The sequence below is a fragment of the Hydractinia symbiolongicarpus genome, chromosome 2 (genome assembly GCF_029227915.1).
Source record: "Hydractinia symbiolongicarpus strain clone_291-10 chromosome 2, HSymV2.1, whole genome shotgun sequence".
Classification (NCBI taxonomy): domain Eukaryota; kingdom Metazoa; phylum Cnidaria; class Hydrozoa; order Anthoathecata; family Hydractiniidae; genus Hydractinia; species Hydractinia symbiolongicarpus.
In genome coordinates this window covers 23,064,337-23,078,361 of record NC_079876.1, presented here as the reverse complement: position 1 = coordinate 23,078,361, position 14,025 = coordinate 23,064,337, and the positions used below count along the sequence as shown (strand labels likewise).

The window sequence follows — 14,025 nt, the reverse complement described above, 5'->3', positions numbered from 1 at the left end:
TAAAAGTCTCAAAACTGGCTGAGGATAAAGGTTTGATGAAAATAACCAACCAGTGGTTATTAACACCACCTTGTTTAAACATAATGTAAAAAAAACTGGAATGTATTGGTACTCTTTATAATTCCTTCTTCGTATAACCTAGTTTGTAAGCGTAAGAAGCTGTGAACTCTTTATTCAAAAGTGAATTCTTTGCTTTCTGGTGTTGAATACAAGTAATCACGTGTTTGCCACTCATATTGGTAAGACTATGCGTCACCTGAAAGTAGGGGCTTGGGATCTTGCAGTTTCGCACCTTACTGGTAAGAGAGATTCTATTTGTTATAATAGTGCTGTTGGGGATCACTTAATTTAGTCCGATTACAATGCGTGCCTTGACTATTTTGTAGTTCTTGCATCTAAACCTGTTGACTACACATCTCACAGGGGAAGTAACCTTTTTTTGCTTTATTTAATAATATTGTAGAACAATGCAAAAGATGTCAGAGAAAAAAATGTCGCGAAAAGGATTTACTGTAAAAATAGTCTTTACAATAATTTCCTACATGAACCAAACATTATATATGATATAGACTTCAGAACTCTCGTGACTTCTATTTTTCTTTAAACTTGAAATTTTAGGTGTAAAATGTACTTGCTACTTTATGATAAGAACTTTGTCCAACAATAGTTTGTCTTCTTGTCATAATGTCATTAAGTTAGCATAATTCCAGAATCATACAGTAAAGAAAAATACTCTGGATATGATACTTAATTTTCTATTGAATCTATTTTTCTATTTTCAGAAAAAGTGTTTACTTTTGACTACGTTAGTCGAATATTTTTGTGGAAAAAGAACTGAGATCACTAAAACGGAGAAAAGCTGCTGGTTGTGACAACCTACCTCCAGGAATCCTGAAAGATGCTGCCCAACCCCTATCGGTTCCATTAACTCACCTCATCAACATGTCGATTTCCACTGGACTGGTTCCAACTGAGTGGAAAATTGCGAAATTAGCCCAATTCACAAAGGAGGTGCAACTGACAACAACAACAATTATTGTCCGATTTCCGTACTTTCTTCCTTATCAAAAATCCTCGAGAAAAATGATGAGTTTATTTTACTAGACTACGAGAAGGCTGTCCATAAACAACTATCTGATTACCTCGAAAATAACAACATCTTATCAGAAAATCAGTTCGGTAATCGGAAAAGACGTTCAACTGAGCTAGCTACCATCCTGCTGACAGACAATATTCGCAAAGCTGTTGACAAAGGCAACTTGGTAGGTGCACTTTATATTGACTTATCAAAGGCTTTTGACACTTTAAACCATTCAATTCTACTGGAAAAGTTGAAAAGTGTTGGAATCAAAGGTTCTGCTTGAAATTAGTTTGCTGACTACCTTTTCAATAGTGAGCAATACTTGCATAACATACAACTGTATGGTAAACTTAAATTTAAGCCAAATGCAAAGAAATAAGCTTAAATCCATTGATAATCTAGCTGAAACGGTCACTGGAACAAGCCAACCACCTGTTGAAAACGTATTAAAGAAACAATCAATTCTACTTGTGCGAAAATGTTTAGAAAGGAAAACATGTGCAAACTTTATTGATTACTTTAAAGTACAGTCCCATGGTATGGGGACAAGAAATGATGGTTATAAATTACAAATTCCATTCACAAAACTCAAATATGCAAAAACTGGTTTCTTTTCAATGGGTGTTACACTATACAACGAGCTACCATTAAATATTCGTAAAATTGAAAATTTTAATTTGTTCTCCTTACTCCTTATATTGACGTACTATTATGTGTGACACCACATCATTATTGTTTATAGCTAAAATATATTACTTGCTAGAGCAGGAAATAACTCTTGCAACTAAGACGCTACTATTGCAATCTTTGGATCTTGCAACGCCCTCTTTGCCTTTTCGGTGTGCAAGGCTCTTTTTTATATTGTTTTCATTTTCCCAACAATGTTCGAGTTCTTGGGTTTCTGGTCAGGTGGACGATTTCCTTCCCGCATTTTTCGTCTTTTCTGAGAATTTCGAAGCTGGACCATAAACACTAGTCAAGCTAGATTTTCTCAGTTACGTGCGAAGTTAGCCTTCGCACAATAAATTAAAAATTCGGCTAAACTTAGCAGTTGTATCCGTTGGGGGTAATCTCTAAATCTTGACACACACAGAGTCAATCTATTTTGCTTCTGTTTGGACCGAATTGTTATCGTAGGTCAAAAGTCCAAGGTTGGTGTTGTGGTGCTTGACAAAATATGGCACCAAGTTTTAGTAAGATTTTCAATAAAAACAATTTGACACCAAAGAATATTGTATTAGCTACATCTTTTGTTGCATCCACAGTTGCTACTGTCCGAGCTATTACATGGGGAAAACAGCACTCAAAATGGTAAGCATGTTTTCTTTCTTGTTGCAAGCTAGAAAGCAAAACTTTAGAATTGCAGTCAAAAATTGTGTGACATTTTTAAAATTTACTAAAAAAAAACTAAACAATAATTAAATTATTGCTATAAAATCTCAAATTATGTGACTTATATTTCAAATGATTTTATTTTATCACAAAAACAAATTAAAGAAAACAAGTTACAAAACAATTACTAACACTTCTGTCAAAGATCTAAGCTGATAAAGTTAAATTTTATACTGGTATAACAATCAAACATTTTAGTGTTATATATGAGCATCCTAAGACGTTTTCTACCAACCATAAATAGATCTGCACACTTTTAAGGACCAACTTTTAATGACATTGGAAAACTAAGCTAAGCTACTCAATATACCATGGATAAGTTTAGCAGATCAATTTTGCAGCAACAAAACATTCTTAATAATATCTTCTGGAAGTAGATTGATCTTATTTACATCAGGATGTCTGGTTTAATTAAATGTCCTGACCATGAAGCATATATAGGAACATTACCTAATACATTTCGGCAATATTTCCTAAGCATTAACTGGCATAATTGATTAGATTAATTTTTTAGATGTTTGATAAGTAATTCACGGAATTATTTATCAAACATCAAAAAAGTTACAGGATAGAGCTACAATTTATTCTAACTACAAAAAGCATTCTACTGGTAAATTTATTGTTGGTTGTACTCCACATGGCTCCATTCTTCTTATTGAAGACACTTGATGGGCGTATAAGTGATGTTGAGTTAATTAATGAAAATAAGAGACCAACATCCGGGCAATCAAATTTCAGCTGATCAGGGATTTAGATTTATTGATGAGTTTACAGCTACAGCTGGTGTCGAGTTAATCATTTGAAGTTTCACCAAAGGAACAAAACAGCTCAGTTTGAAAGAAGTTAAGACAAACAGACAATTGAAAGTGTTCGTATTTATATCGAACGTGTATATAATTGGATTGGTTAAAAATAGATACCACATTTTGTCATCTGGCTTATTAGCAACCCCAATTATTAGATCTATGTCTGATAAAAACGATAGTGAACGAGTAGCTAGTATTGACAAAATCGTGACAGTTGCATTTTGGTAAACCTTTGTGATGGAACTGTCTACAATGAATCAATAACTAACTAACAAATAGTACTTAATTAAACAGCTATTTTTTTAGTCACAAACACGAAAAAAGCATTAAAATGGCATGCTTTCTGCAAGAATACATTTTTGCAAAAAAAAATAATGGCTCATCTAATTAGTGTTAAACTAACCTTGACTGGGGTATATGTAACAACAGTATTTTAGAAACCATATTATTTGCAGCATTAAGCAACTGCCAAAGGATGAATATTGCGTCAATTGTGCCGCATCTTGGCATGCAGTAAATTGGCATGTTATCTATGAAGATTCTATTCCTGATAATGTTTTTGAGTACTTTCTCCATTACTTTCATGACATAATCCAGGAGTTTTAGTCTCCTGTAATTTCCTCTTTTTCTTTTCCTGAAGGACCAGCAGCCTTGTCTGGTTCCCTTTTGACAATAGCTTTTAGCACTGTCGAACGTGATAAGAATAGCAGGACCAGCAACTGAGTTAGTGGTCAGGTTATTGAAATTCCATGGAAACTCTATATATTTAGAACGCACTCATAGTTTTGCAAGGCCTTCTTAGCCTTGATATCTGTTGCAAGGCTTCCAGAATCATCGTTGACACATTTATCTCAAATGGTATCTTGGTTATCATTTCTTATCTGCTTGCTATTTTAAAGATGTCTTTCATACCAGGTTTGGGTTCAGCAAACTTTTTTACCTCAGCAGTCTTCTTAGGAGTTTATACAGATCTTTTAGCATTACATTTGGCTTGTATAAATATTCTTCTTTATTACAACTCTGCTTTTATAACTTCCAACACTGCCTTTTTTAGCCATAGCAACACTACTTCGTAATTTCACCACCACATAACCCGTTCTGTGGTGTTGTGTCCTAGTTTTGCCACATATTTTATCAGTGGAGGTTAGGAGAGCTTAGCTTCCAGGTGTCCTCTGTATTCTCTTCACAGTGTTAACCTTCCCAGAAAACAATCGCCTAAAACCTTTGTGTAACATTATTCAATTTCCAGCAGTTAAGTCTTCGTATAAATGGGTTAGTTTAATGTTTTAGGGATTTTAGTTGTATTTCACATATGAGGAGTTTTTTTTGTGGAACACACTCATCACTAGATATTACCTTAATGTCCTTCACCATTTTTTATTGTTGCTTTGTCAAGAGGATAAAGTGTGTGTGTTAGAAATAATCTGATCTGTTTCAAATGCCACGGAGTGTTGTTAAAACATAAAAATAAAATTGTGAGTCTACAAAAAAACTTGGCTTTCCATACAGATTTTCAAGAAAGTGAAACCACTTTACTTTGTTGCCTCATGGTTAACTGAAGGAGATAAACAGCAATCTTGCAAGCAGATAAAAGTATAAAGATGAAAATTTAGACAGAGAAAAGCATAAGGAAAAAATACAATAAGAGTAATACCAAATAGCTAAAAGTGTAATATCAAACAGGTAGCAAGCTATTTAGTATTGATGTGAATTTTAAAAATATGTACAAGTCTACAGAGAGCAGGTTCTTCAATCGCCCACCTGCAGTTCCCTGTTCCATGTTAGGTATAAAACCAAATTATTTCAGAAAATCAGGAAAGTGTAACAGTCATGCGCTAACTGCTGCAGTGAAAATAAACTGCAGGGGAAAATAAGTGTTCTCCTAAAATGATTTTTGGGAATTAGATATAAATAGAAAAGTATTAATAAAAGGCAGAAGGAAAGGATTAATGATTATATTATAATCAATCTGGACTATGTTGAAATAATTCCTCTGCATCTGTCCTTATTACCTCTTGCCAAGTCTTTCTCAGTCTATCACTGGGATTGGCCCCAGAAATTATTAAGTCTCCCTTCCATACCCAATTATCCAAGACCATTCTTTCCAAGTGTTCCAACAACTCAATCTTCTTATCTTGATAAAATCTCTAATGGTACAAATGCTTAGCCTGCTTCTTAGCTCATCATGTCACTCCTTTATAAACAATCAGAACCTTCCTTCTTCACTGCCTATGTCTTGCTTCATCCTCATGAAACCTCATTTTGTCTCAGTTAATAAGAGTCTGCTAGTCAACAAAGGAAGTAATCTGAACTTTTGTAAAAAATATTTTAACTTTGTACGGTACATTTACATTTAACATTTTTATTGTAGGATAAAAGGGTTGACCAATCTTCATATCCCAACAGAGGTATGTTATATTCAGTGCTATTATTATGTTTGTTTGATTTTCATATATTAAAAAAGACCCGACAACCTTAGGTCAATGACTTAATATTTATAACAGGCCTTGCCATGAGTCGCGAGCAATTGCTAGCGCCCGCGTAGTGCTCGCGTAGATGCTCGTTACCCGGGCATTCTATTGCTCGCGTAAAAATTAACATTTTGAGATAAGTGTAAACATTTTTCTCAAGAATTGATTGGTCTTTTAAGTGAAACTGAAAAGAAAATTGTTTGAATAACAGTTGCGGCATAAAGAAAATAATCCATTAAATTTGGACCTGCTATGGTTTCCAATTGTTTCATCAAATGAAGAAATTATCTACAATTAAATCCGTGATAAATTGTCTGTTCCGCCTGTAAGTGCAGTTTTGCAGACTTGCGTCATCCGTGCTCTGGCGGCGTTCACCTCCGCATTAGTTAAGAACCGCATGGCTGGATTTCTTATGTAAGACCTGGTTACCAACGACGAAGGGGCCGGGCAAAAGAGATTTATGTCTACGTAGTTTTTTAACTAAGTCAGGAGTTGGTGAATTAGCTAGGATGGTCAGGTTGGCTATGGATAGGCTTGCTTGTGGATTTAAAGGACCAGGACTATTCAATAATTCTGAGATCTAAAAGTGTTCAACCGGAAATCTATCGGACGTTTTAACCGACGAAAGTTCAAAACGAGCTACGGACATGTCCGACCAAACTGGAAATGTGGCGGACGTTTTAATCACACACCCAAAACGATTTAGGTGTGTGCCAAGGCGCACACCTCTCCTGAAAAAGAGACTAAATGTAAAGTTTTTTTAGCGAAAAATATGGCAAGCAAAATTGCTCGCGTAGACACTCTGACGCGAGCAATTAATTGCTCGGGAGGTTTTTTGCTCATGGCAAGGCCTGTTATAAATAATATTTGAACAATTTTTTAACCAGTGATGCCAGTCAAATATTAACATGGGTTTTGTGACATTTTTAATGACATCCAAACAAAATGGTGCTTAGGTGTGATTATGTGGGTTACAGTAAAAAATTTATGCCCTTAAAAATTCTGGATAATATGTGCTTAATTTGGAAAAGGAACCAAATACTGTAGGTTATACCAGTTCTATTTTTATAAGACAGGTGTGAAATTGTGGGTTACAATGCCATGTGGGTTACATAGATACAAGCACCAAGATATTTAGGTGTGTTATTGTGGATTACATTCTAAAAACAGGTGCCAAGAAGACTTGTAGTACTTTTATATTTATTAGCCTGAGAGAACCTTCACTTTGCCTATGCTGTAGATAAGTGTCTGTTTTTATGTTCTTGGTGCAGTTTTGTGGGTTATATGACTTAAAAACTGTTGTGATTAATCAAATTATCCGCATATTGATTGATATTGGTAGTTTAGTATAGTACCAGTTAGTATAATTTTTTCTTCAAAAAAAGTACAGCTTTTTTAGCTTTAAACTCAAAATTGTGGGTTGCAATAGTAAATAAGTTTGGTCACAGTATCCAGGAAAAAGGAACAAAAGAAAAATATGTGCCTTAACAGGGTATTATGAAACTTTTTATCAGGAGTATAATTTTTTTAATTGTAACCCACAATTTTTAACTCCTATATACAAACCACAAGACGATTTATCATTAAAGCAACCCAATGTTCTTTATCAACTATCAATCACTGGTAAACCAACTAAAAGTAGGCAAAAGCTACTCCATTTAGTTTCAGAAAAAAAAGTGTGGAATTTCTAACATAAGAACAGCCAAGAATCAACTAACACCCGGGATATCTCAAAAATGCGTGTTACTGCGAAGCCACGAATTCAATCTTTTACCCTTTTGTCAACATCACAGAATAAAAAAAGGCTACGAAATTCCCAACAATGACTTTGCTGCAAATTGTACTATGTTGAACAGAATGATTTTATGATATATATGACAGCAGTTCTTTAGCTATTTAAAAGTTGCATAATTTATTAAAGTCATTAACTTTAGTTCATATGGTTTATGTAGTTTTTGCTCAGTTGTTTTTATTTTCAAGTTTTATAAAGAGTCCTGGAAATATCTAGATAGTTTATTAGTTTTGTGTGAAATAGTTCATTAATATTTGATTAAAAAAGCTTAAATAAAAGTACTGTAACCCACAATATCATATTGGGTATGTGAAAACCTTATATATATATATATAAATATATATATATATACATTTTATATATACTATATTACATTTTATATATATTTTATATATATTTAAATATATTTATATATATATATATATATTATATATATATATTTATATATATTTTATATATATTTATATATATGCAACATGTGTTTTTTTGTAGCATGGGAATTAACTCATAAAAATAATTTACATCAAAAGGAGTTCTAACAATAATCAATTCATTAAACACAAAAACAACAAAATCACAAAACATAGCTCCTGACAAGCCCATTGCCATCTGAATTTGAGTGTAATATCCACTGGGATGATCTTTTTTTAAAGCAAGTTTGCCATCAATTTTATTAACATAGAACAAGCTGTCGGAAATTAGGTCGTGTATATTGTGATTCCTTTTACTTTTGGGGCATTTAATTTCAACAAGTCCTAATATGTTGTTATTATCAACTGATCGAAGTCCATCAGGACTTGCGACAAGCCAAAAAAGGTTTGGTTGAATTACACACCAAGTTTCTCGTACTTCGACATCGCGGTTTAAGTAAAATTGCATAACATCTTCATATTTTCTTGAGCAATAGGTTCATACAGTTTCCCATGTTTAAAATTCTCACGCACAGGGTATGGAGATCTTTTTCTTCTTTTGTGGATAAAAAAATGTCAACAAGGCTTTCAAAATTTTTTTTTCGAATAAATACCTTCGCTTGAACCAACCAATCTGCCATTTTTTTGACAATTTTCACAGCTCATTCTTACTTTGTGAAACTGTATGAGTTTCCAACAATCTGCACTTTTCTCTAGATATTTTGATAGAATTAAGATAATTCTGTTCTGTAGGAGTATTGACCCAATCTTTTGGTACTAGCTCATTTTCCTCTTTTATAAATAATAAGGGTAGTTCAGTGTAATCGTACTCAACAGATTTTTTATTTTGTTTATGTTTGTTTCAACTTTTGTTGTAAAAGCAACTGGATTCAGGTGAAAAGAAAGAGGTGAACCAACAACAAATTGACCAAATTTTGTATTTATTTTTTCTTGGTTCAATCCAACAGGCGCTACACAACAAGCAAATCCAATTTTTTTGTCCCTTTCCTGCAACTTAGCTTGCATTAAATTCAAGCTATCTTGCAGTGTATCTTTATCCCTCCTAGGATCGTATAGAGTTGATGATATTCCTCGTGAAGCAGTCTGGCTTTGAATAACTGTATCCATAAGTTTAAGAGCTTTATTCGACACTTCGCCTGGAACCCTCCATTGTCGTAGATGACTTATACAAGAAATTTCTTTTGGCACATTTGGGAGCTGGTTTAAGGAATAGTCCACAATCTCAAGTAGGAATGCCACTATGTGGTTGCATTAGCCACTTAAGTCAGCAGGACGAGAACATTTTGCATTGCTAACTTTTCCACTTGACCTACACAGTGCTACAGACACATATCGTTTTTCTTTCTTTATGCTTGCCTTAGACTGACATTTTAAATAAAAGCATTGTTCATCCCATTTTGTACTCACTGAATCTGAAGTTAAATATCTTTCATTTTTAAACTTTCTCCCACGATCAAGAGTTTTTATTATAGAACTCTCTGGCGTTTTCCCACTTCATAAACGATGTTCTTCAATTTCTTTTATTGTGAACGCAGGAAGAAGAGACAAAAACTTTCCCCAAGTATCTAATTCAACAGCTTCTTTTTTTGACTCATTAATAATTGCAATTGGTAAATCAATATCTCTTAATAACAGTTCCAACATTTCTTCTTTACTCACAGCACTGTTTCTTCCACTTTCCGTAGCCATTTTGACAATATTCTACCATTCCAAGCCTCGGTTCTAATGCGACTTGAAAATGAGGGAGGGAATACGAGAAACCCGTATTATAAAAAACATTTGCAATTAGTGTTTTTTTAGAGTTTGTGATTTCTTGTTCCTGTAACCCACATAAACACCTAATTCCAGTCAGAAGAAATTGTATTGATGATCTTATATATCAATTCCGTTGCATGAGTAAAACTATGAGTCCATGGCACGGGAGTCACGGGTCACTTTCTTATGACGTGGCCGTACGCTAAAATTTACTATAAAAATAAGTAAGCCGTCAAATAAAAAATCAGGGGTCCATTTGTCATTTATGCTACAGTGCTGTTTTCGGCCGTTATGGTTAAAATAATTTAATTTTACCCCGGTTTACTATGGTAACACAGTATCTCATGGAAACAAGTTGTTTATTAACTGACAAAAGAAAACCGAAGTGAAGAAGGTTGTCTGTTTTTCAAATTAATCCTGAAAACGTTATTTCAAACAAAGTTTACCCATCATGAGGTTAGAATAAAGCTTATATGTTTTTCTATATTTTCCATTTTTGTGTTCTGGGAACAAGGTTGTATCGCATTCGAATATGAATCTAAAATGTAAAAAACAAACTGTTGTTGTGGAAATATTTTTTAAAACGAAGAAAGACGTACAATGATATAACATCACCAAAAGAATTTATTGGAAATACATCAAACAATTGTAGCATACATTTTCAATTTGTTCTCTTTGGGATGAAGCGAAATTTAGTAATAAAAGTAAAAAACTGATTGGACTTTTATTCAAAGAAAACCCTAGCTAGCGACCTTACTGAGAAAGCTAACGAAAAGCAGGTGTGTTGTTTAAATTATTTAATAGACAAATAGAATGAATTTTGGTGTATAAGAATTTTTTAACCGTTTCTTTCAGAGTTAATTTTTTTCTTAAATATTAAGTTTGTTGTTGTGCCTTGAGCCGGAGAATATTTTCTTGAAGCACCTATTTTGTAAAGAATATACTCTGAAAAAAAGGTCAGAAGTTTAGAATATTCTAAAAATATGTCTAAGCTTGATAGTTTGCATTACATATAAACATTTGCATGACGCATAAAATTAAAAGTTTACTTTTTTATTGTATATCAAACTAACTGAACTTTTTTGTGTCCATGCAATGGACCGTTACATGTAGTAGAAATTGCCATTAGCTGGCTATAGTAACTTTAGCATGCTTTATTTTATTAAGGCATTAAAAGGTATTTTCAGGCCATTGTCATGTTAAGAACATATTGAGAATAATGAGGATAGCATTTGTCAAAAAAGTTAAGAACATCGACGCTGAAACTAAAACTGTAAAAAGTAATTTTTCCGTTGTTACTGTTTTTAACACTACCCATTGTGTAACAAACCTAAAACCTAAACTTAAATTGTGAAGTGTTGATGTCGTTATAATAAACCTAAATGTAAATTAAGTTAAATCAATGTTTACATCTGTTACGTTACGATCGTATGAAATATATTCGATTCTTAAATTCGAAAAAACTGCATTGTTATTTTCTTTGATTTTATGCATGATTTTCTTGATTATAAGTTTGGGTCTGTTAAAGCAAACTGTTCTTTTAATATTTTGGATTGAAATATTTCAGTAGATATACAATATACCAAATGATTCAAGTTTTTATATTTCTCTGTTAAGTGTTTTCAACTATTATTTTCTTATGTTTTGAGTATAACTTTGGAAGGTTTGTCGTATGGAATAGACTGAATAGCTGATTTTGTATGACTTAACGAAAAATGTTGGATTGTTTTTTAATGTTTGGTTTCCTTTTTTCCCTGGTGTACTTCTGGAATGGCAAAGCAAGTATATAGTTTTAGCGTATTTCACTTTTTACATAACGGTTGTTAGACGCCTTTGATTTTTTTGGACATTTTTCATTTTTATTTTATAATTTTTTTGTTGCACATGCTTATATTTTTAGATGTTTTTTTCAGCGGTTATAAACATAGAATAATGCAGATTGGGGGCAACCTCGATCCCAGGGCTTTTTTCTCTTTTTGCCATCCCGTTATAAAAGAGACAAATTACTGTGTTGTATGTTTTTGTTTGGTATCCCTTATGTCAGTTTAATGAGAGATTCAGTGGATTCTTCCTTGCGAATTCATCTGGTAACTATTACTAGCCTTTCCCTTTTAATAATGTTTATTTTATGCAACATTGCTTACTCCTGAATAATGTGGGTTATAATAACACTAATAATCAGAGTATGTTTCTTGTACCCAAAATGTAACTCACTAAAACACACTTAGAACTTCAGAAAAGTGCACACCTAATTACGTGAGTTAAAATAATAAGCATTAAACATCACAACCCACTGTCTTTTATGTTAATTGAGCGTTTCTATGGGTTACATTAAAGTTCAGGATCAAAAAACAGCTGTAACCCACAAAATAACACCTAATTCCAAAGTTCAAACTACTGGAGTTGTTAGTACTATTGAGGTCTATGTCCTTCTAAATTTTCAACACTGCACAATCATGCAACCCACACATATCCACTTTTTTGTAAAAAAGGCTAAAAAAGCAAAATAAAAAAATGTCACACTATTTTTGACCAGCATTCAGTTGGGAAGTATGTACTCTTAATTGAAGTACAATTTACCTTTTGGGATAACACAGTTTAGCATTCCTAAACTTCATATCTGCTAAGCAGACAAGTCTATAACATGGATAGTTGAGTTTTGTCCTAAGACGAATTCTTATAGAAATCTTCATAGCACAATTTCTCCATAGGACACCTTTAACATTCAGCTGAAATTCACCATTAGCAGAACTTTTTTTTATTAATTTAGTTTCTCCAAACGTTCTTTATAAAAGCTGTATGATTGTTATTTTTTGGCAGTCAATAGAATTATTTCCATATCCATTTTTATTCCGTGGAAGACACATACAAAAATACCAAATAAAATGAAAATAAGATTAGTTATGAGCAAATTTTTAGTTTGCAGTGTTTACTTGTAATATTTGCAATATTACATATTAATATTTGCAAGATTCCTCGCCATGCTTGTTATGTTGATCAGAGAAAACAATGTAAAATTTTTGGTGAGATCAAAAATAAAATTTCATGGAAATTATTTTTTGTGAATAAACAAAGTTCTGTAAGATTAATTTTCAAGATTTTATATATGTAAGCATATATCTGGTTTTAGAGGCTGAGATTTTGCCAAAAATTAAGCATGTTTACATCTGAAATAAAAACTTTCTTATAACAAAAAGTTTGTTATTTTATTTTCCTATTTTTTGAAAACACCTAAAAAATAGGGTACTAATTAAAAAAAAGACTTTGCATATGGAGATTTTTGATAAGCTATATGCTTTTTCAATTCATATGCTTGATACAAAATGTACAATTATTGACAGTTGGTAAAAGAGAGAGTAGTGACAGAGGGAGTGTGATAGTTACAATAATCACAATAGACAATAGTTTAAAAAAATGTTAATTTTAAATATTTTTTATGCAACAAATCTTAAATATGCTTTGTTGATTACTCGTGCAGCTAAACTACAACTACAATTCCTGTAAAAAATACTTGTGAAAATGTGATAAAAAATCTAGCCCTTTCATTATTTTTAATGTTTATTTCTTTACTGTCCCCTCCCATTTTACCTGAAGTCAATGTTACTATAGTATCTAGCTTTCTGTAGTACTTCTATTAGCATCAGCCAAGCATATCGGAAATTGATTTTGGGGAAAGGGAGAACTTAAAATGAAATTAAAATGATTCTCCGGGGTTGTAGCTTAGCTGATTACTTGATTTTTGCCTGGAAGTTATGCTGGCTTGCTACCAGCAGCTAAATTTACTAGAAAACAGTAAAATAAAAATGTATTCACATTATTCTAATAATGTGACTAGTTTTTGGGATAAGCTAGCTAACATATACCAAAAAAATATGCTTTTTTAATATCAGCAATATATTTTTTTTGATGCACTACTACTATCAATACCCTTTTAATAACTGTAGTAAATTTGATTTTGTGAAACTGCCAGTTTAAAAGCTGTAAAAGTCAACATTTTGTTGATACATTCTTCAAACTTGCATATAAACAACTATAGCATCCTGAGATTTGATCATGTTTTCATAATATTCTACATTTTTGCATTCATATTTCGTGGACGCATATGGATGTGGAAATAGATCTATTGTTCTCTCTCTCTGGACCAGTGCTTAAATTTTTTTTAGTCCTCAAATTTTGTATAAATAATAGAAATAAGCAAAATTGCTAAGGACCTCCACATTTTTCTTCCTAAGTAAGTTAAATAAGCTCTAGACCCGTGGCAAAACACCACTTAAAGAAACTTATTGAAAATCTTTGT

At 32.5% G+C, this 14,025-nt stretch overlaps 1 protein-coding gene across 1 annotated transcript in view; it reads left to right on the top strand.

Moving 5' to 3' along the window:
* The first annotated feature begins 2,207 nt into the window (after window positions 1-2,207).
* LOC130630225 (ATP-binding cassette sub-family D member 3-like) overlaps window positions 2,208-14,025 on the top strand; it is a 34,387-nt gene continuing 22,569 nt past the window's right edge. Inside the window, exons 1-2 of the mRNA XM_057443628.1 lie at window positions 2,208-2,392; window positions 5,651-5,687. Coding sequence (XP_057299611.1) covers window positions 2,259-2,392; window positions 5,651-5,687 — 171 coding nt within the window. The 5' untranslated portion in view covers window positions 2,208-2,258. The remainder of the gene's footprint in view (window positions 2,393-5,650; window positions 5,688-14,025) is intronic.